We start from the raw sequence: 23,351 nt of genomic DNA on the forward strand, positions 1-23,351 counted from the left end.
ATTAATAATGTAGAAAGAATGATAAATGCCTGTATAAGAATAGTTGAAGTGTCAACAGGAGAGAAGGGGTTATATAGCAAAGATAAAAGGTAAAAATCAACAGGCCTTGGCAACTGATTGGATATGGGAAGTAGGAGAGAATAGTTAAGAATAGTTTCTCAGTTTTGGGTCTAGATGACTGAGAGGATAATGATTTCCTCAACAGTAATATGGAAGTTAGGAAAACAGAAGAGTTTTAGGACAAAAATATTTCAACTTTGTATCTGCTTTTGGGACTGCTCTCCCAGATGTCTATGGGTTTCTTATATCTAATAGGCAATTGGAGGTGCAAAATTGGAGGTGAGGAGAAAGTTTAGGGTTGGAAAGTAGATCTTAGAGTCATCTATATAGAAAGAATATTGAATCCAGAGGGTCTGATGAGATCATCAAGTGAAATAGTATACAGGGAGAAGAAAAGAGGACTCAAGACAGATTCTTGGGGGGATATCCATTGTCAGTGGTTGTGACTCCTTCCTATAGAAGGAGGGTTAAGAAAGATACACCAGATGATTAGAAAGAAAACAAGTACATGAAAATCTAGAGAGAAGAGAGTATCAAAGAGACAAGGGTGATCAACAGTGTCAGAGACTTCAGAGAGGTAAAGAGGGATGAGGATTGAGAAAAGGCCATTAGATTCAGCAATTAAGAAGTAAGTAATTTTGGGAGAGTAGTTTTAGTTGAATAAGGAAGTAGGAAGCCAGAGGGTAAAGAGTTAAACACAGAGGGAGAGAAAAGGAAGTTGTAGATGGCCTTCTCAACAGTTGAGCCACAAAGGTGAGAAAAAAATATGTAATGATAACAAAGATGGATGAATCAAGTGAAAGAGTTGTGAAGATGGGAAAACCCAAACAGACATGTTTGTAGACCGTAGGGAAGCAGTAGTAGTCAAGGAGAGATGTGAAGTTTTGTAAGAGAGTGGGGATGATAGAGAAGCTAGTCTCCTGGAGAAGCTGGGATGGAATATGATCACCTGTATAGGTAAAATGGTTCTCTTTGGTGAGAAAAAGAACTACCTCTTCATGAAAGGTAGGATGAAGATGCATATGGACGATGTGTATTGAGGAGGAAGGAAGAAGAAGAAGGTTTTGGTGAATAATCTCTATTTTTCCAATAAAATAAGAAGCAAAAGTCCTCAGATGAGAAAGTGGGGGAGGGAGCAGAAAATCCACGTGGTTGGGGTAGCTAGCTGGCACAGTGGACAGAGCACCTGGCCCTGGTGTCAGGAGGACCTGAGTTCAAATTCAGCCTCAGGCACTTAATAATTACCTAGCTATGTGAGGTTGGTCAAATCCTTTAACCCCATTGCCTTGAAAAAAAAAAGAGGAAAAAAAAAAGAAAATCCATGTAGTAAATGGGACTTCTCAGGTACCAATGCAGGAGATTCTAATTAAAGCCTTGCTGAGACTGATGTTAAACCATTTTAAGGTTTGTAAAGTTCTTCACAGCAATCATGGGAGATAGGTGCTATTTGTCATCCCCATTTTACAGAGGGGAAAACAAATTTAAGAGATATTAGGTGATTTGCTCAAGTTTGAAATGTCTAGGCAAGATTTGACTTTAGGTCTTTGCAATTTCAAGTCCAACATTTTATCTGTTGCAAAACCAAACTGATTTATAAAGACTAGAGCAATTCATTTTCACTTCTGTAGAGATTCTAACCCTGGATGAGGAACAGAAGGTCATTGACAGTGAAATCCCCAAGTCTAATTTATCCTCTTTTTGCATTTCTCCTCACAGCTCCACATGAAGAAGAGACCCCTGCTCCCATAGTACTAGCCACTGAGGCTCCTGAGCCCACAAAGAAGCCTGAACTTGGGGAGCTGACAGTGACAGAGGCCACCCCAGACTCCTTGAAGCTCTCCTGGACCATCAACCAAGAAGAGTTTGATTCCTTTGCAATACAGTACAAAGATAGGGATGGGAGACCCCAGATTGTGCGAGTTGGGAGAGACCAAAATGAAGTCACTATCTCTAAACTGGAACCTAACCACAAATACAAGATGAATCTCTATGGCTTCCATGATGGAGAACGTGTGGGCCCAGTCTCTGTCGTTGGCAAAACTGGTAAGTGAGGGACAGTAAGGAAGAGACTCAGAATGAGAATTTATTTGTGTCCTGTTGGAGTTGGCCTCCGGTTTCCATTTTCTGAGTCCTTGAAACCTACTAAGTTTGATTCCTCACCTGAGGTTTCACACTACTATTCTCTTGCCCTCAGTGAAAAATGAAAACATTTTGGGAGAAAAGAATCTCCACTGTTCTCTCCTTTACTCAGGCTTATCTTCTGACTACTCTCACCTCCATCTTGGGAGCTCTGAATGTTCTTTTGTCTCAGATACTGCCTTTGATCATGCAGTACTCCTCAGGATCCAATGTAAAGACTTTAAGCCCATTCTGTGACTGATTGTAGACTATCAAATCTACACATGAGTTGTAGAAATTCTTTTCAACTTCTGCAGAGAGAACAGCAAGATGGCAATTACTTAATGAAATCCCCAAGTCCACTTTATCCTCTTTTTTTGTGTTTCTCTTCACAGCCCCACATGAGGAAAAGACCCCTGCTCCCACAGCACCAGCTACTGAGGCTCCTGAGCCCACAGAGAAGCCTGAACTTGGGGAGCTGACAGTGACAGAGGCCACCCCAGACTCCCTGAAGCTCTCCTGGACCATCTCTCAGGGAGAGTTTGATTCCTTCACAATCCAGTACAAGGACAGGGATGGGAGACCCCAGACGGTGCATGTTGGGAGAGCCCAGAATGAGGTCACAATCTCCGAGCTGCAGCCTGATCACAGATACAAGCTGAATCTCTATGGTTTCCATGATGGAGAGCGTATGGGCCCAGTCTCCGTCACTGGCAAAACTGGTGAGGGTCAATAGAATTGTCAAGAGTGGGACTCCAGTAAGAATCTATTTCCTTCCTATTGGTCTGCCCCCTCAGTCCTTTGAAATATGACCAATATCTTCTCACATCCCTTGTCTGTTGTCACAATTTCCATTTTGCTTCTTCCTACCAATCTTATGAGAATACCAAATGATCTGGAGCTGAATGGGAAAAGGACTAGGTCATTGAATAGAATTGTTAAAGATTAAACTTAGCATGGGGCTCTGCTTCTGTCCTGTCCCTTTGTTCATTCTACTTCTACCCCATATGCATTGCCTTTGTGCATCTTCTAGTCAGTTCCCCAGATTCAGTGGTTCTTTGGGTTGTTATGTAGAAATAGTTTGCGTTCTACTCTGCTATATTAACTGTCTCAATCATTCACTTTCTCAGCCTGATAATTCTGGGCTTATTTGGTTGGTTGAAATTCTTCTTGGGGGCACCTAGGTTGCACAGTGGATAGAGTACTGGCCCTGGAGTCAGGAGGACCTGAGTTCAAATTTGACTTCAGACATTTAATAATTACATAGCTGTGTAACCTTGGGCAAGTCACCTAACCCCATTGCCTTGCAAAAACTAAAAAAAAAAAATGCTTCTTGCACTTATCAGATTGAAATTGTCATATAACTCTTGTTTTTCCCCCTGTATAATCTAAGAATTTGCCTTTCTAAAAGGGAATAGGGAAAGTTATTTCTCCCTACTGATATATATACTCCATTTCCACATGCACTATAGAACAAATGATCAGGAATTAATTAATCCCTGAATTTACCCCACCTTTCTTTGTGTCTTCCCTCTCAGATAAAGTAGTAGATGAGACTAATTCACACAATTTCAGCTACAGAGCCTCCAGAACCCACCAAAGAGCTACTTCTTTGGCAACCCATATTCTCTTCAACTCTGCTGGACTGTTACCCAGGGAGATTTTGACTCCTTTTTAATTCAGTACAAGGCCAGGGGTGATTGACCCCAGATAGTTCACATTGAAGGGGACAAGAACAAAGTCACAATTTCTGGCTTGGAACCCAACTACAAATATAAAATGAGTCTCTATGAGTTCCATGACAGACATCATGTGGGCCCTGTTCCCACCATCAATATGATAGATAAGTGATGAAGGTTGGCCCCTTCAGATGATTCATAGTCAGATTATTTTCCATTTGCAATGACCCCCATTCTATTAAAAATCTCTCTGAGATTTTTAGCTATATATAACTAATATCTCTATATCAAAAGTAGTCCATTCTGATTGCATTAAGAAAGGGCTCTTTAGGGGTGGCTAGGTGGCGCAGTGAATAGAGCACCAGGCTTGGAGTCAGGAGTACCTGGGTTCAAATCCAACCTCAGACACTTAATAATTACCTAGCCATATGGCCTTGGGCAAGTCATTTAACCCCATTGCCTTGAAAAATCTAAAAAAAAAAGGTGGGAGGGGGTTCTTTGGTATTCATTGATTTGGAATTTGATCTGTCTTCCTTTAGTATCTTGCCACAAGGCTCTGCAGAGTTAGAGCATGTATGTTTTTTTGTGACTTGGATGATTTCAAGGTTGCAGCTTTAGAACCCAAAGCTTGAGTTTGACTGGACCAGAGCTCTGGCCCTGCTGCTGATTCATTCTTTAACTATTCTAATACATGTCTCCTCATATGCTTTTACTACCTACTTTTACAGTATGGTTGTGAAGCTCCAGGGGTTTTATCTGTAAAGGGCTTTGTAAACCATAAAGCACTGTATAATTATTAGTAACAGTTTGTGGGTAAGAAGCAAAGGATGTCCCCAATTTCTGGTTAACCAGAATACACTATTTCCTAGCCAGTCATTGTGTTGCATTGCCTGGAGTTATGTAAAGTATTTTAACCACAGTCTATAATTTATAGAATCACAGATTTAGAGCTAGAAGAGACTATAGAAAATCTAGTCCAACCTCTTCATTTTCCAGTTGAGGGCCTAAGGCCTAGAGAGGGCAAGTGATCTGCCTAAGATAAACCAGGTAATAAGTGACAGAGGTGAGATGTGAACCCAGGTTTTCTACTCCAAATCCAGCACATTTTCCACTATACTAGAGAGAGTTTTGTCATTCTATGTGGCCAATACCTCCTTATACCCCTTGAAGAGGAGCAATTCATTTAGGAGACCCATATTTACCCTTCTAAACCTAGTTCATCTTTGCCTTCTTATTTCTCTGTCCCATTCTGGAAGAAGAGACTCCATTCCCCCACAGTCTTAGCCACTGAGGTCTCCAAAAAACCTTGGTTAAGCCCCAGCTAGGGGGTTACTTAAAGGTTCACTTAAGTTTCTGCTTCCAAAATCTAGTCCCATCTCCCACACCAACTCCCAGGTACTTTCCTCTCCTGTCTGGTCAAGTTGGTCTCTTTTTTTTTTTCTGGTTTAGCTCCTGAAGCCACCCAGCCCCCAGCAGAGCCCTACCTAGGAGAGCTGACTGTGACTGATGTAAAGCAGGACTCCCTGCATCTCACCTGGAGTGTCCTTCAGGGTTCTTTCGACTCCTTTGTGATACAATACAAAGCTAAGGATGGACAGTCTCAGGTGATTCCGGTAGCAAGTGATAAGAGTGGGATCACTGTCTCAGGCCTGGAGCCCTCCCGGAAATACAAGTTCCTGCTCTTTGGACTTCACAATGGGAAGCGCAGTGCCCCCATCTCCACAGATGCCAGGACCCGTGAGTGCACAATGGAAATTTGTCTTTTCAAGGTTATTTTTCCATGCCCTTCTTTGCCATTATTAGAAGCTTGGAATTTTGGAATGTTTTTCATTCTTGTCTTCTTTCACCCTCTACTGGATGTGATTAATATATTCTTTTTTCCATTATCAGAACAGAGAAACCCATGATGCCCTTGTTACTCCAGGACCCTGAATCCCACCTTTACAATGCCCAGACCTTTCTTCCCAGTAGTGTGAAGGTTCAATCAAGGACTCTCAGGAGAGAAATATTTTCAAATTCCAGTACTATTACTTAATAACTTTTGTGACTTTGTGTCATTTAAATCTCTCTGAAACCTTAGTTTCCCCTGTGCTTAAAAATTGGAATAATAATAATAATACTATCTACTTCACAAGAGTTATGAGGAAAGTATTTAGTAAACTTTGAAATTCTGTAGAATGTGGGCTACTGCTACTTATCTAGTTCTTTTCCCTTCTCTTCCAATTCTCACTTCTACTATTGAATCCTACCTCCCTTTCTCTGGACTGTATTTTTTCTATCCCTATAGACTTCTATAACAATAGCAAGTGTAGTCTTTACACTTTGGGACTTTGTTCTCCTAGAGCTCATAGCCTCCTCCTTCAGATAGCCAGCTAGGCTACCCTTAAGGGAACTGCTTAGAATAAGAGTTGCCTTCTCTCTACCTCTTCTTCTATTTCCCTCTGCTTTTGCATTCGTCTCTTACTAATTTATTTGTCTTCTCTCTTTCTTTTCCTTTTTTCTTCTCTTCATTTCTCTCTCTTTTCTCATTTCTGTCTCTCTCTTGCAGTACCAGCAGTGAAGCAGCCATCTCCCCTCTTAGGAGAGATGAAAGTGACAGACCCAACCCCAGATTCTTTGCACCTCTCCTGGACAGTCCTTCAAGATCCCTTTGACTCCTTTGTGGTCCAGTATAAGGACAAAGATGGGCAACTCCAGGTGGTGTCTGTAGGAAAAGACCAGAAAGAGATCACCATCTCCAACTTAGAACCTAACCAGAAGTACAAGTTCCTGCTCTATGGACTTTTTGGCAAGAAACGACTTGGCCCTTTGTCTGCAGATGGTACCACAAGTGAGTAAGACCCTCAAGAGAAACTGTTTTTTCTTTCCTTTTCCAAATCATATTGTCTCCAAACCTTTCCTTTAAAAAATTCCTTTTTTCTAAACCTTCCCCTCAAAAAGACCCCATAACCTCCCTCTTATAATTAATTGTACTTCCTAGGTATCCCTATAGTCAGAAAGTTCTAACTTTGTCTGACTGAAATCTTTTTTTTGTACTTAAAGATTTTATTTTGAGTTTTACAATTTTTCCCCCTAATCTTACTTCCCTCCCCCCATCCCCCACAGAAGGCAATTTGCCCATCTTTACATTGTGAAATCTTTTTTTTTTCTGCTCTATAATAACTCGAGGGCCATCCCTGGGTGACCATCTCTCCTCTAGGCTCATGGTGTTGGCAGTTTTATAAATTCTCAAGCTACATTGGTCACAGTTTCCTCCCATTTGTGGCTTCTGCTCCTTTCTTAGTCCTCATCCCCTCAGTTTTAATTCAGTTTTCTTTCCTTCCTAAGTCATTTAAAAATGAGAGGAACTACTAAGAGGCAGCATAGTCTAGTAGGTAGAGTGACAAAGTAGTTGGAGTAACAAGGACATGGATTCAAACCTTACCCTTTTCATGTTTATTAGCTCTGTGATCCTGAGAAAGTCATTAAACTTCTCTGAGCCTTAATTTCTCATTTGTAAAATGGGAATAATATCTATGGTATCTGCTTCATAGGGTTCTTATGGGGCTTAAATGTTATATTATGTGAAAAACTCTTTGCAAACTTAAAAATGCCATATAAATGTCATCTACCAGCATAATTTTTAATTAAAGATAGCATAGCTTCAGGGCGGCAGGGGTAGTGGATAGAGCACCAGCCCTGGAGTCAGGAGTATCTGAGTTCAAATCAGGCCTCAGTCACTTAATAATTACCTAGCTGTGTGGCCTTGGGCAAGCTGCTTAACCCCATTGCCTTGCAAAATAAAAAATAAAAAAAGAAAGAAAGCATAGTTTCCTAGTGCCCCCCCAATAAGCTTCATCCCTCAAATAAGTGGGATGCACCAAGTACTGAATTCATTTGTTACTTATTCCTTTATTTTTTTTACTTAATGTTTATTGAATTGCATGATTTTGTTTCCTAGAGAACAGAAATGTCATGGTCACATAGATAGCAACTTGCAAAGCTGAGATTTGAACCCCAATCCAATGCTCTTTCCATTATGTAATTCTAACAGCATTTGTAAACCTTTAGTGCTATAGAAATAGCAAAACTCATCACCTAATTTATTTACCAACAACTGTCCTGCAAATGACAGCAAGTATTTAACTAAAGGTCAAGTATACAAAGGCTAGTATTAAGAGGTTTACTTACAACCCTATAATAAAGTGTAGATTATAAAGAAGTTGCTGAGTTTTCCTCTAAGTTCATAAGAGGTAAAGCTCCTTAATCATGTTGAGAGAATATATAACCTTGGTCAATGGATAGTGGCAGCTAACACCACATAGCAAAACTAATGACTTGCTGCATATATATACATATTTATATGTGCTTATATACATATGTGCATGGGGCAGCTAGATGGTACAGTGGATAGAGCACCAGCCCTGGAGTCAGGAGGACCTGAGTTCAAATCTGACCTCAGATACTTAATAATTACCTAGTCGTGTGACCTTAGGCAAGTTACTTAACCCCACTGCTTTGCAAAAATAAAAAAAATCATTCATAATCTTTGGTCAGGTTTGTGTGTATATATGTTATATCTGTGACTGTATAAACGCATATGTGTATATGTGTATATACATGTGTGCATTGGGCAGCTAGGTGGCACAGTGGATGGAGCACTGGCCTTGGAGTCAGGAGGAAAGGAGTTCAAATCTGTCAAATATCACTAACTGGCCACTGGATCCAGATGGCTCTGGAGGAGTAAGTGAGGTTGGTAAATTATTAAATTAAATTAGCATAGCACCCCTTTACTCAAATCCAATTCGTATGTTTGTCATGACATCACCTCCCTGATGTCATGGGGCTTTTTGAGAATGAAGGACAAAAAAGAAACATACTTATGTGCATATGCGGCATGTATATATGTATATACACATATGTATGCATGTATACAAATCATATAGAAATTTAAGAGTGAGAGATGTAGTAGTAGATGTGGGGGTGGGATAGTGACTTAGGTTATTAACCATTCATTACCTACATGAAACACTCTTTCTATGCTCTGGGAAGCTGTCTCAAATGATTTGGAATTTCTCTCTCTCTCTCTCTTCCCCCCATCTCTTCCAAACCTCTCTTCCTCCCTCTCCTCTTCCCTCCCTCTCTCCTCTCTTTTTGTTCTGAACTCCCAGCCAGAGATAGCATTTTGATAAAGCACCTCCATGTTAGATCTCACTATTCTAGGAATATTTGCCCTTCAGTTACCTCCTCCCAACTGCACTTCCAATAAGTACACACAAACTAGGAAAGGTTAGCACTGATTATAGGAACAAAGTAAATGTTAAATAAAAAGAAAAGTATATAAACTTTCCCAAAAGGAACAGCTTCCATGAAGAATTCCCAGATATAGTCTGAAGGTTTTTCATTAACAAAATCCTATCCTGATATCCCTCATATAAAATCTGCTCAAGCAACCTCATTTCCAGAGCACTTGCTTCTTCTTTTGTGGAAGCTTCTTCCGTGTTTCTCATGGCTTCCCCTTCAAGCTCAAGTGCCATCAGAAACTGAGTTTCTCTTTGAGTCTCTTCCAGATTCATTGACCTGACTTTTACATATTACCTGAAGTCATGGTCTATAATTCATCAGCCTATAGAGTTGTTGCCATTCCAGTTTATTCAGGGACTTATTCACAGCCTATATATAATGATTTCACCTAATGTGGATCTATTTTACAGTTTAATATCTTATTAGTTACCTGGTCCCTTTTTAATAATTAAATCTGTGAAAGACTAATTAACTTAAGTAGGAACTACCAGATGTTGGGCCAGTATGATCTTGTTCTCTCTCCTGCCCTGCTCCCCACTCCCCAGCTCCATCCTGCTGGCAACCCCAGCAGTCCTCAAATCCAGCCACCACACAAAGTAAGTCCTCTATATCTTAACCCTACAAGTAAACATCTAGCTTGAAGACTTCCAAAGAAGGGAAATTCTTCCTCAAGCCAGTCCATTTAGTTTTTGGAGAGCTCTAATTAATTGTTAACAATTGATAATTAATTAATTGTTAAGAAGTTTTTCCTGACATCAGGCCTAAATTTGCCTCCTGAAACTTTGGCCCACTGCTGCTAGTTTTGTCCTAGTGAGCCTCTTCTATGACAGCCTTTCAAATGTTTAAACACAACCACCATCTCCTCCTTTCTACTTTCCCAACCTTAGTCTTCTCTTCTTCAGGCTAAACATATCCAATTCCTTTAAGTGGACTAAGGGCTCTTCACTATCCTGGTAGTCCTTTACTGATCACTCCCTAAATTATCAATGTTCTTCTTAAATAGAGGTATATATAAACATAGTACTCCAGGAGAAGCCAGTCCCTTCCTCTTTCATTTTGCTCCAAAATTCCATTTGCTTTTTTGGCTGCCATACCACACTACTGACTCATATTGAGCTCCTGGTTCACCAAAATACACAGACAATTGCTGTCTGATCATGCTTCCCATCAACTTATACTTAATTGATTTTTAGATCCAAGTGCCAGACTTTATGTTTATCTCTGTTGAATTTTATCTTGTTGATTTAAGTCCAATGTCCTATGCTATGAAAATCTTTTTAGATACTTTGTTTTAGAGGAAAATCTGTCGTTATTATCTGTGAGGGAAAATTCCAATCAGAGAATTGTGTGTCTCTCACAGGAAAAACTCCTAAGTTTTCACTTTTCTCTGTCCCAGTTCTACTGGATTTTTCCATTATCCTGAACTAAGATGATTATTTTCACTATTATGCCTGACCATTTAGAACATTTCAGTCCCTAGGGATATCCTAACCTAGTTAAGAACAAATTCCTTTTCTGTTCATTCAATAAGCACCAACCTCTATGCTAGGTACTTAGGATACAAAGAAACAAAACAATCCCTTCCACAAGGAGTTTACAATTCAAATTGGGGGGTGAGGTAGATGGGGATGCAACATTTACCTATAAGTCAGTTCAAATATATGTAAAGTACACAGAAAGTAATCTCTGGGGTTGGAGAAAGATATCAACCTAGGGAGAATCAAGAAATAGCTCCTGGTAGAGCTTGAACTGAGTCTTGAGTAGAATTTGGAGTAAGAGATGAGGTGAAAAAGAAGGGCATTTAGAATATGAGCAACTGTTTGTCCTTTTAGTTTAGCTGAAAACAGTCTTAGAGTTTTGTTTTTTTAAGGAACTCTTTCTAGAAGAAGGGGGAAAGAAACAAATCGAGAAAACAGAACAAAAAACCTTTAAATGATGAATTTTCAGAACAGACATCTTAACTTTACCTAAGTCTGACCATTAATTGACTTGGCTGGCATAAGTTATGGTCTACAGGTCATTTCACAATCTATTTCCTAGTCTTCTTTCCAAATGTTGGTCCCCAGGTGCCTCCTCTGGGCTGTACTTTGGGTTACCAACGGGTTGATATTTGATTGTTTGAGTTTAAGTCTTATTACAGCAGTGAGTTGCTTTTTTCTGATTGATGATACTGACGTGGACATCTCTCACACATATCACATACCCTGCCCTACTCTGCAGCTGCCTTGACTCCTGTTAGGATTCTCTGATCTATTCCCAGTTGCCTTCGCCACTGCCCCTACCTTGGATGTTTCTACATCCCCAGGAAGTTTGACTTCTCTTTGTTTAGTTCAGTCTGCTTGAAGCTAGTTCTACCCTTTGGTGAAACTGGGATTCTTCATCTAAGTTCTAAGCTACCATCTGGGCCTAGATAATTTAACAGCTATGTGACCTTGATGTGGCCCATCATTTCCTCTTGGAACCTATCACTTGCATGTCATTCTCTGGGATGTCCAACTCTTAACTCCTATATTAAATATGCTTCCTGTTTTGCTTTCTGTGTTCCCATTTCCTGGGTGAGGTATACCTTGGCTCCCAGAACATTTGCAGAGGAGAGACTCTCCATAGATCCCGAGGCCAGTGAGTGAGCAAGCCTTCCCTGGCACAGATCACCAGCAGCTCTGTTTCTCTCCCTAGGCTCTCTCTGATGATTCATTTCATTGCCTTTCTTCATATGGCAACAGTTTTTCTATGATTTAGTCACTCTAGTACTACAATATCAAAATGACTTTACACATGTATTAACAAAAACAAATAATTTACAACAATAAAAGGAGAGATGTCACCTCAATCCAATCTGATCCAACAGATCTTTCTCAAGAGCCCAGTCTCAAGTGTTCTTTCATTTGCTTTCCAAGTATGTCCCTTCTCCATGAAGGAGGTGTCTCCAACCTGCTGCCCATGGCTTGCATACAGCTTCAAAATCCATTCATGCAGTATTAATTACATTTTTATTATTATACTCATTGGTAATTTGTTATAGTGTAATAATAAATAAATATTAAATTCTATATGACACCCTTGATAAGGTTTTATTGAGTGATGTGACCATAAAGGAAGGTTATCTTATGTGTTTCCATGCATACACCAGGTAACTCAGGCTTTGTGACCATAAATTTCTCCCTCTGGGTCACTCTCCTAATATTTCTCTGGCACTATGAGGCCACTGGATCCAATAGAGTTATTTCTCTAATTGTCTCATTTTTTTCTCTCCCTTTCTCCTTCCTTCCCACTCTAACCCCACCTGTTTCCTGCTCTCTCCACTTCACTTGACTTCCTAACCCCTGGGACAGTTGGGGGAGGGGGAGGGAGAAGGATAAAGGAAGACTTGACCTCTGAAGAAAAATATGGAAGGGGCAGCTAGATGGAGCAGTGAATAGAGCACCGATCCTGGAGTCAGAAGGTCCTGAGTTCAAATCCGACCTCAGACACTTAATAATTACCTAGCTGTGTGGCCTTGGGCAAGCCACTTAACCCCACTGCCTTGCAAAAATCTTAAAAAAATATATGGAAAAAAATTGATGCTATTTTTCCAATGATTCAGTCATACCAGAGGCAAAAGGGCTAGGAGGTAAGGGGTGTGGGCAAAAATGTGGAACACTGACCTTCACCCTACTCCCAGGACCATGAGTCATACTAGGCAGAGAAGGGCAGGGATAGGGAGCCAAACTAGGAGCTAATTGGTCATAAAATTGGACTTAGGATATCAGAATTTTCTAAGTCCCTTATTACTTTTCTAAAGATCTCAGAGACTTATCTGCCCCATCCTATCCCATCCCAACTCTAGCCTGTTTCCTACCACTCCATTATCAAACTCCATCCTCAAACCTATCCTATATTCCCACCATGTCTGACCCTTTGACTCCTTCCCATAACCATTGTGGCTATGAGGCCTCCCTTGCTGCCCTGGGAAAGCAGGTATAGACAATACTATATACCACACAGAACAGGGCAAGAGAACGGAAAGGGCACAGGAGTAAGGATTTAAGGATGGGAGCAATTGTTACTATGAATCATAAAAAGACATTAGCTCAACTGCTGCTTTGTGCCTTAAAACCTGCTATTTGGGAGCATCTCCAGGGCAACTAATATATATCTTAGTCATTGTGTTCTTTTTCCCTTCATAATTCTGGCCCTTTCTTACTCTTAAGATTTGCCAAGAACAGGCTTCAGGAACAAACTGAGATGAAGGAGAGAACCTCCTCACATTTCCCTCCCTCTTTTCCTAATAAATGACTAATATATTTATTCAACAGTTGGCCTGAATGATCTGTGACTTATTCATTTTTTAAACAGTTATCCAAAAATAAGTGGGACAGTAGCAGTAAAAAGAGCCAGGGAAAGAAACATGGAAAACTCTTTCTACCTTGGGACAGAGAGGGAATAAGAGTCTATCTAGACTGAGACCTTGAAGAGGGAAAGCTCTGAAGTAGACTTCACTGATGTCCCATACTCCTGGAGGCCAGGATCAAAATTAACCCATTAGTGTCCTCCCCCCCCCCACGCCTAACCTTTATTCATCTTGTCATCAATCCAAAAGAAGACTTTGGATTTCTTTAGGGTAGCTGGGGCTGAGAATAGTTCTTTAATTTTATTATTCCTGTACTTTCAGTTTATAGATTGTTTTTAAAAATGTCTTCATTGTATTTCTGCCATAGTCATTTCCCCAATATTCTGCTTCTCCCTGATCTCCCATATACTAATAGTGTATAATAATAATAATATGGTAAAATAGGATATATAGATAGATAAGAGGGACAGACAAATAGACAGACAGCTGGGTGGTTCAGTGGATAGGGAGTTGGATGGAGAATAAGAATAACCTGAGTTCAAATCCAGACTCAGTCACATATATAAGCCTGGGCAATTCTCTTAACCGCTGCCTGCCTCAGTTTCCTCATCTATAAAACAGAGATATTAATAGCACCTACCTCCCAGGTTTGTTGTGAAGGATCAAATGAGATAATATTTGCAAAGCAAACTACATCTATCTGTATATGCTATCTGGCACTCACAGTTTCTCCTCTACCTAGAAGAAGGAAAAGCATTTTGTTATCAACTAGTGTTTTATAATCTGATCTCTGGAACCAAAATTGACCATATTTGTATGAGACTTGACTTCAACTGCCTTTGAGTTTTGTTTTGATTTACAATATTATAGAATATTGTACTCCCAATTCTGCTCTTTTTGCTTTAGGTCAGTCATAGCAGTCTCCCCATATTTCTCTGAATTCCTAATGTTTATTATATTTTATTGCACAATCATATTCCAATACTTTCATATACTACAGCCTGTTTAGCCACTGTCCAATCAATAGGCAATTACTTTGTTTTCAATGTTTTTGCTTCCACTTAAAAAAATAGTACTATGAAGCCACTGATAGATATGGGACTTTTTCTGTTTTGACTACTTTGAGGTATATGTTCATTAATGGAATCTATAGGTCAAAGAGTATAACTAACTTAAAAAGTGAACAAGGTATGCTTTACTGTGAATACAGACCCCACAGGTTTTTGGTTTTCTTTTTCTGAATGTGGATGTCATTTTCCATAACAGATTTCTTAGGTTGTCTTTGATCATTGAACTGTTGAGAGAAGTTGCATCCATCATAGTTGATTCATCTCATGCAGTTGCCATTAAAGTGTACAATGTTCTCCTGGATCTATTCACTTCACTCAGCATCAGTTCATGCAAGTCTTTCCAGACTTTTCTAGGATAGCTAGGAGACTCAGGAGGACAGGAGTTTGTATCTAGCCTCAAACACTAGCTGTAAGACCTTGGGCAAGTCACTTAATCTTGCATCCAGGGCCTCCTCCAGTCATCCTGATTCATATCTGGTCACTGGATCCAGCTGGTTCTGGAGGGGAAAGTGAAGCTGGTGATTTAGCACAGCACTCCCTCACTCAAATCTAATTCATGTACTTTTCATGGCATCACCTCCCTGATGTCATGGTCTTCTTCAAGAACAAAGGACAAACATCATCATCTAGGCTTTTCTAAAGTCTAATCACTCATGATTTCTTACAGAACAATAGTACTCCATAACATTCATATACCATAACCTGTTGAGAATTCCCAATTGATGGGATTCAAAAATATTAAATTCTTTGCCATAAAACAAGTATTTTTGTACATGTGGTCTTTTTTTTTTTGAATCTCTTTGGGATATAGACCTAGTAATAGTATTGCTGGATCAAAAGGTATACACAATTTTAAGTATTTTTTTTTAGGTTTTTGCAAGGCAAATGGGGTTAGGTTAAGTGGCTTACCCAAGGCCACACAGCTAGGTAATTATTAAGTGTCAGAGGCTGGATTTGAACTCATGTACTCCTGACTCCAGGGCTGGTGCTCTATCCACTGCACCACCTAGCTGCCCCTGGTATACACAATTTTATTGTCCCTTGAGCATAAATACAAGTTGCTCTGGAACAGTTCATAACTCCACCAACAGTTTATTAGTGCCCAAGTTTTCCCACATCCTCTCCAACACTGATCATTTGCTTTTTGCAAACACCTCTCCCTTGTTTGGTTATGAAACTTTGGTTTATGAAACTTTCCCCATCTCTCTTTAAATTTTTGAATAAGATTTTATCTCTTTCCCCTCAGAACCCATAGAGGAACTCCGTTTAGGAGAAATGAAGGTGACAGATGCAACTTCCAACTCCTTGCACCTCTTATGGACAGTCTCACAAGGTCCCTTTGACTCTTTTGTGGTCCAGTACAAGGATACAAGTGGGCAGCTTCAGGTATTGCCTATAGTTGGAAATGAGAATGAGGTCACTGTGCTTGACCTAGAACCCAACAGAAAGTACAAGTTCCTCCTATATGGTCTCCATGATGGAAAACGTGTTGGCCCCATCTCTGCCCAGGGTGTGACAGGTAAGCAGGGATAGATGAGAATTGTGCTTTACCCACCACTCCAGATGTCAATTTAATATCCCTGAGATGTCCCTGAGTGGCTACATAATTCTTTTCTCCTTTCTTCTCTCCTGGGAGACATCAAGATCTCTTTGATGCTGAGGAAGTGAAGAAGTAGTATAGGTTGGGGGAAAGAGGAAAACCTGGCTAGCATTTCAGCCAGACAATAGACATTTACTAAACATTTGCTGTTGTGTGCAGAGCTCTGGTCTAAGAAATGAGACATGACTGAGTGATGAGGGAATCCTTGAACCCTTAGGGACTTTTCAGGAGTTGGATAGATAAAACAATCATCCATGAGACAATTTCACAAGCAATTGTATGCAACATTGTAAAATAACCTATGTTAATAGGCCAAGGGTCTATATGTTATGCAAGAGAATATGCAGAACTTTGAAGTTCTAAAAGGTTCCAGTTCCTCAAAGAATTCTACGGTATTTCCAGAGTGGCTGTGAAAAATGTACTTTGTAAAACTTAAAACAATCTCTAAATGACAGTTATGACTAAGCATGGATCTCAGGTAGTCTGAGAACACTCACTTTCATTGTTACTAGCTTACTCTCCCTATATTCTGATTTTTCCAACTATCCCAATTCCACCAATTCTTCTCCAAGTCCTGAGCCACCAGATTTCTTGGTTTAGGTATTGAAATAGCCCTTTTCTCCTTATTTCAGCTGAGATGTTGGAGTTTTCAGGAAGAAAAAAAAGAGATAGTCCTTTCTCTCCAGAAGCTTACATTCTAATCTGGGAATGGGACACCACATATACATATGAGCATTTACAGAATGTCTAAAATAATACAAAATAATTTGGGAAGGAAGTGATGTCCTAGAGGATGGGGTGGGGGTGGGGGAGAATTACTTCCTATAGGAAAGAGGACCAGGGAAAGCTTTTATTAGATGGGCCTTTGAACTGATTCTTCAAGGAAACCTGGTATTCCAAGAGTCAAAGGTTTTATCAGTTAACTATTTCCCTTTTACTGCTAATTGCATTGATTTTGTTCAATCAAAAATTTTTCAACTTTATGTAATCAAAATTGTCCAGTTTTTCTCCTGCAATCCTTTATTCCCCTTTTGTGATCATAGATTCGTTCCCAATTCACAATTTTAAAGAGTATTTCTGCCTTTTACTGCTCCTCTAATTCATTTAGGATGTGACCTTTTATATCTATTTATATAAACATATAATTTATATCCAAATTATATATTAATTTTGGAATTTGTCTTAGTACGTGGCTTGAGATATTTGTCTAAGTCATTTTCTGCCAAACTTCTTCCCAGTTTTCCCAGCAGTTCTTATTGAATAGTGAACACTTATCCCAATAGCTGGAGTCTTTAAGTTTATCAATCTCTATGCTACTAGCTTATTTCATTCTATATGTTATGTATAAAGTCTATTCCACTGATCAATTGACTTCTCACTAGGACTAAATCATTTTAATGATTATTACCATGTTGCACAGTTTGAAATCTGACAGTACTATGCCCCCTCCCCACCCTTTTTCATTATTTCCCTTTATCATTATTCTTGACCATTTGTTTCTCTAGATGAATTTTTGTTTTTTTCTAGCTCCATAAAGTAAGCTTTTGGTAATTTGTCATTTTCATTATATTGGCACAGTCATATACCATAAACAATTAATGTTTCTCCAATTATTTAGGACTGTTTTTGCATAGAATGTTCTGTTATTTAGCTCAATCTCTTTCTAAATCTCTTAATTTGATATAGACCAAGAGGAAGAGACTGCAATTTCTTTGGTACCAGTTACTGAAGCTCCTGAACCCCTTTTGGGACCCCACCTAGGAATATTGAAAGTGACCGATGTTGCCCCAGATTCCTTGGGTCTCTCCTGGACAGTTCTACAAGATTCTTTTAACTCTTTTGTGATCCAGTATAAAGATAAAGATGGAAAGTCCCAGGCAGTTCTCGTGAGGGGAGACCAGAAAAAGATCTCTATCTCTGATCTGGAGCCCAACTGGAAGTACACATTCCTCCTCTACGGACTCTATGATGGAAAGCGTCTGGGCCCCATCTCTACAGAAGGCACTACAGGTGACAGCTCTTACTCACAACAGAGCTATAGGCCAGAGAATCCTTTTTCCATCTTGTAGTATTCCACTACTCCACTCATTCTTTGGCTCTAGGAAAGAGAAGATTGGAAAATATTTGCATAAAAGTTATGTGTGTGGAGAGAGAGCATTACCAAAAAAGGAGGGCAATTCCTCATGAGAATTGAATAAGGGCTAAAAGCACAGGTCTAATACCAAATTTAAGTCTGATGACCTCTTTTCCTCCCTTTGACCCACACTTTAGGGCTGGCTCCAGCTGGGCAGTCCCATGGGGACCCTGGGGGCCGCCTGTCCCAGCTTTCTGTGTCAGATGTGACAACAAGTTCCTTCCGGTTGAACTGGGAGGCCCCACCTGGTGCCTTTGACTCATTTCTACTGCGCTATGGGATCCCGGAAATGAAACCTTTGGAGCCATTGTACCCACCTCTGCTACAAAGACAGCTAACTGTGCCTGGCATCCAACGTTCAGCAGTTCTTCGAGACTTAAGGCCTGGAACCCTCTACACAGTAACACTTTATGGCCTTCGTGGCCCCCAAAAGGCTGATAGCCTCCAGGGCACTGCCAGAACACTCAGTCCAGGTACCACCTGTCGTGGCCCACAGGTTCTGGGCACTACCCCTAACTTTAGCTCAGGATTGATGAATTCCATGTTAATAGTAAGGCAGATCAGCACCCTGAGACCCCTGCTGCAAGAGGAAGAGGGCTTAGTCAGGAAGACTGATAACTGGTGAATGAATAACAAGGTATTCTGTCAGGGATGAGAGCCCAGTTTCTTTCCCCTTCAAAAAATAAGGTGGGGATAGTAATTATGAGTAGCAAAAAACACATGTGATGGTGTGAGTTTGTCTTGAGCTTTTGGAGTGGGCTGTTTATTTCCACTGCCTTGAGGTAAAAAAAAGAAGAGTGAATAAATCTTATAGAAAAAAAATAACCAATAAGAGAGAGAGGACAATATAAAAATTGCCCTTTCTGGAACTGAGGAGTCCCAATCCAATCCAATAAATATAACATGCTCATTATGTGACAGACATTGGGCCTTAACTGCTTTCTCTACTGATTTAGCACTAGAGAGTCCCCGAGATCTCAAATTCAGTGAGCTCCAAGAGAACTCTGCCAAGGTCAGCTGGACTCCACCCCCAAACCGAGTGGATAGTTTCAAAGTCTCCTACCAACTAGCAGATGGAGGTAACCTGCCAGTTTATCCATCTTGATTCTATCTTGGCTTCACCTCATTTCTTCATCCTCTTCCTGAACTCTTCTCACCCTCCCCTATTTTCCCTCATTTTCTGTGTCTTCCTTCCCTATATCCCTAATCCTTTTGCAACTCCAAATGAGCTTCTCTTATTCCCTTCCCTTCTATTTCTAGGGGAGCCACAAAGTATACAAGTGGGCAGTCACACATGGCACCAGCACCTGGTGGGTCTGATCCCTGGAGCCCGATATGAAGTGACTGTAGTATCTGTTCGTGGCTTTGAGGAAAGTGAACCCCTCACTGGCTTCCTCACAACTGGTGAGAGAGACCCAGGCAGAGAGAAGAGGGAAGGGTAGATAGGAAAGAGTAAGAAATATGGAGGGAAAAGAAGGAAATAGCAGAGCTGTAGGTGAATGGGAGATGAGGGAATTGTGAAATGGGTAAACAAGAGACTAAAGGATGAGAAAGATAATATGTTCAAATTAGTGAATATGGGAAATGGGCAGAGACTGGGGGGGGGGCAGGAGATGAGAGGAGCAAGCTATGAGGGGAAGAAAAAGAAGGGACTAGACAGATAGACTCAATGAGGATGGAGGGGAGACAGCATTGGTTGCAGCTCTTGGGTTCTGTCCATTTTCCTCCACTGCAGTTCCTGATGGCCCTACCCAGCTTCGAGCATTGAATGTTACAGATGATTCAGCCATGCTGCACTGGAGTGCCCCTCAGGCTCCTGTGGACAGATATGCTCTTCGGATCATAGGCCCAGAGGGTGAGTTGAAGAGAAATAGTGAGAAAGTTGAGATTTTGAAAGCCTGGATCTCTGAGGCAGAAAGAAAGGATTGGAAAGTCTGGGCAGGACAGATGGGATCAAAGGGAAGTAGCAGCTAATCCCTTCTTTTCAATTCTAGTCCCACCCGTGATGGCCTCAGTTCCCGGAGGTGCTGTAGTCTTCCCCCTGCATAATCTTCAATCCCGGACAAACTACACTGCAACCCTTAGAGGCTTCAGGGGTCCTAACATCACATCTCCTGCCAGCATCACCTTCACTACTGGTATCCTGGGAGCCAGGAAGGGGATGATGATGATGAATGGGCTCTAATGCGATGTCTCACAGTGAAATGTAGAGGGAGGGACCACAAGAAAGACACTGTTTTATCTAAAGAGAAAAATGATCTTTGCCTTTCGCAGGACTGGATGCCCCACGTGACCTGAAGGCCAAAGAGGTTACCCCCCGTTCTGCTTTACTCACCTGGACTGAACCTGAGTCTCCACCAAGTGGCTACTTGCTTAGTTATAATACTCCTGGAGAACAGACTCAGGTATGCCCCAAGTAACCTCTGCCCAGCCCAGAAACATTTATTTTTGTCTGTCTTTGTCTCTACTACTTCTGACTTTCTTCTTCTATAAATATGCATTTCATTCCCTGTTCACTGTTTCTCTTTCTCTCTCTGCTGTAGGAGATTCTGCTTCCAGGAGGGGTCATATCTCATCAACTGTCTGGGCTTTTTCCTTCCACTCTGTATAATGCTCGGATCCAGGCTGTCAGGGGGGAAAGTCTCACACCCCCTGTGCCAACCACCTTTACCACTGGTACCTAGGGCTAGACACTGAGAGGAACCAAAGGAACAAAATGGTGGGGTGGTTGACAATAGTCCCTAAGGGAAAATAGAGGGGCAGGGGTGAAAGTAATCCTGGGGGATGGAGTAGCCTATGATTTGTCCTGACTTCTGAGTCTCAGATAGGTCACCAATACTTCCCTCAGTTTTCAGTCTCATATTTAATCCCTGCCCCCTTCCATGCTAGGTGGACTGAAGATCCCATTCCCGCGGGATTGTGGAGAAGAGATGCACAATGGGCTAAGTCACTCCCGTAAGACCACCATCTTCCTCAATGGAAACCGTGAACGACCACTAGAAGTTTACTGTGACGTGGAGACAGATGGGGGTGGCTGGTTGGTGAGTTGAGGGCAACAGGCAAGGGTGGACTTTGGAAACAATATTCCCCTTACCTAGAGAGTAGAGGGTCCTCCTGAGATCTATGTACCTCAGTTCCTCATACAAATGTTAGCTATTATCACTGTTATATCTTTACATTAGGTATTCCAGCGCAGGATGGATGGACGCACAGACTTCTGGAGAGACTGGGCAGAATATGCCCATGGTTTTGGGAACATCTCTGGGGAGTTTTGGCTGGGTCAGTATCATTACCCTTGGCTCTGGTCTGAAGGAAGGAGTTAAGGTTTAAGGCTGGGAAAATGGAAGTCTGGTCTCTAAAAATGGATTAATATGTTTTTGGTAATATTCTTGGATTTTTCTGGGCTGAATTTTCCTTTGCATTGTGGCTAATATGGAAATGTTTTGCATGACTGCATACATATAATCTCTATCAAATTGTTTGCCTTCTCAAGGAGGAGGGAAAGGAAGGAAAGGAGAGAATTTGAAACTCAAAATTTTAAAAGATGAAAATAAAAATTTTGTTTACATATAATTGAGAAAAAATAAATAAAAATTAAATGTTAAAAAAAGAGAGAAGGATGAGGAGAGACAAGATGAGGAGGGATAGAACCAGGAATGGAATCCTGGGGCTAAAAGACTGAATGTCTTACTGGATATCCCTTCCCCTCAGGGAATGAGGCCCTACATAGCCTGACCCAAGCAGGTGACTACTCCATGAGAGTGGATCTCCATGCTGGGAATGAGTCTGTCTTTGCTGAATATGACTTCTTCACTGTGGACTCAGGGGCAAAGTACTACCGTCTCCACTTAGAAGGCTATCATGGTACCGCAGGTAAGATATGGTGACATCCAGTCATCATCACATAGAGATTACAAAGCAGAAGACTCTATCCTCCCCCTATAATATGTCCCGTTTCTCATGCCCCTCTCCCTTTCAGGAGACTCCATGAGTTATCACAGTGGCAGTTTCTTCTCCACAAGGGACAGAGACCCCAACAATCTGCATATTCCTTGTGCTGTTTCCTATCGAGGTGGCTGGTGGTATCGCAACTGCCACTATGCCAACCTCAATGGACTCTATGGAAGCATTATTGACCATCAGGTAAGATTGTATAGTATGAGGAGACTGCCTCTCATATAAGCTGTGAGAAAAGGCCTTTAAGAGTTAAGTTTGGGATAAAACTGAAGGTAGGGAAGGGAGAGTACCATTGAGTCATAAGTCAAAGTTTTCTTGTGAAGTGGGGAATAGCATTGAGGGAAAAGTCTAGGGTCTTGGGAATAATTTCCAGGGATCCATGACATTCCTTTGAGCACAAGAGATACCTTGAGCCTTCAGAGCTAGAGTCAGAACCAAGGTGAAATAGGGAAGGTGATAACTGAGGAGAACTGATGATCATGTTGTGATTTCCCTCTCCTAGGGTGTGAGCTGGCATTCCTGGAAGGGCTTTGAATTCTCCATCCCCTTCACTGAGATGAAGCTGAGGCCACGAAGTTATAACCCATCTTCCCAGAGGGCTTGATTCCCCATCTCCTCCTCTTTAATTCTGATATACACAAAGGAAAGCTTCCTGCCCCAGGGGTATCCCAGACTGTCCAGCTGCTGCCCCTTATAGCTTATTTCAGAGAAGAGCCCAGATCCTTATTTTCATACTTTTCCCCCAAAGAGCCAGAGTTATTCTTTGAATTTGTAGAAAATAATTGAATGGGAGTTGATGTGATCCTTCTATTCACATTACTTTCTAAACTTAGTAATAGTTACCCCAAGTGATTAATGATTTAAAAACAAAGAAAAATCCCCAAACTGTCATACCCTGGCACAAAGAAACAGGACACTTTCATAAAATTTTCAAATCTAAGTGATTTTTGAAGGATATTCTTTTTTGGTCAGTGAAGGTCTATGGTCAAATAGAAATGATGTCTTGAGGCCTCATGGTATTCTCAAATTGGCAAGTGGGTGAGGGAAAGAGCTTGTAAAGTGCTAGTGGAAAAAAGGGTGGAAGAGTATCCCCCAGAAGTCTCAAGGAGATGGAAGACCA

At 40.9% G+C, this 23,351-nt stretch overlaps 1 protein-coding gene across 3 annotated transcripts in view; it reads left to right on the forward strand.

The window, feature by feature from the left end:
* Positions 1-23,171, forward strand: part of TNXB (tenascin XB) — a 70,792-nt gene extending 47,621 nt beyond the window's left edge. For all 3 annotated transcript variants that reach the window (XM_074236647.1, XM_074236648.1, XM_074236649.1), the window contains 18 exons: positions 1,777-2,103; positions 2,574-2,900; positions 5,307-5,594; positions 6,406-6,687; positions 15,787-16,059; positions 17,827-18,150; positions 18,412-18,747; positions 19,231-19,353; positions 19,535-19,678; positions 20,010-20,129; positions 20,269-20,412; positions 20,549-20,679; positions 20,818-20,950; positions 21,164-21,315; positions 21,457-21,553; positions 21,986-22,147; positions 22,254-22,417; positions 22,734-23,171. In XM_074236647.1, the coding sequence (XP_074092748.1) occupies positions 1,777-2,103; positions 2,574-2,900; positions 5,307-5,594; positions 6,406-6,687; positions 15,787-16,059; positions 17,827-18,150; positions 18,412-18,747; positions 19,231-19,353; positions 19,535-19,678; positions 20,010-20,129; positions 20,269-20,412; positions 20,549-20,679; positions 20,818-20,950; positions 21,164-21,315; positions 21,457-21,553; positions 21,986-22,147; positions 22,254-22,417; positions 22,734-22,835 (3,629 nt within the window). In that variant the 3' untranslated portion in view covers positions 22,836-23,171. The remainder of the gene's footprint in view (positions 1-1,776; positions 2,104-2,573; positions 2,901-5,306; positions 5,595-6,405; positions 6,688-15,786; positions 16,060-17,826; positions 18,151-18,411; positions 18,748-19,230; positions 19,354-19,534; positions 19,679-20,009; positions 20,130-20,268; positions 20,413-20,548; positions 20,680-20,817; positions 20,951-21,163; positions 21,316-21,456; positions 21,554-21,985; positions 22,148-22,253; positions 22,418-22,733) is intronic.
* Positions 23,172-23,351: the final 180 nt, after the last annotated feature.

Source organism: Macrotis lagotis, chromosome 5 (genome assembly GCF_037893015.1).
Source record: "Macrotis lagotis isolate mMagLag1 chromosome 5, bilby.v1.9.chrom.fasta, whole genome shotgun sequence".
NCBI classification, from domain to species: domain Eukaryota; kingdom Metazoa; phylum Chordata; class Mammalia; order Peramelemorphia; family Peramelidae; genus Macrotis; species Macrotis lagotis.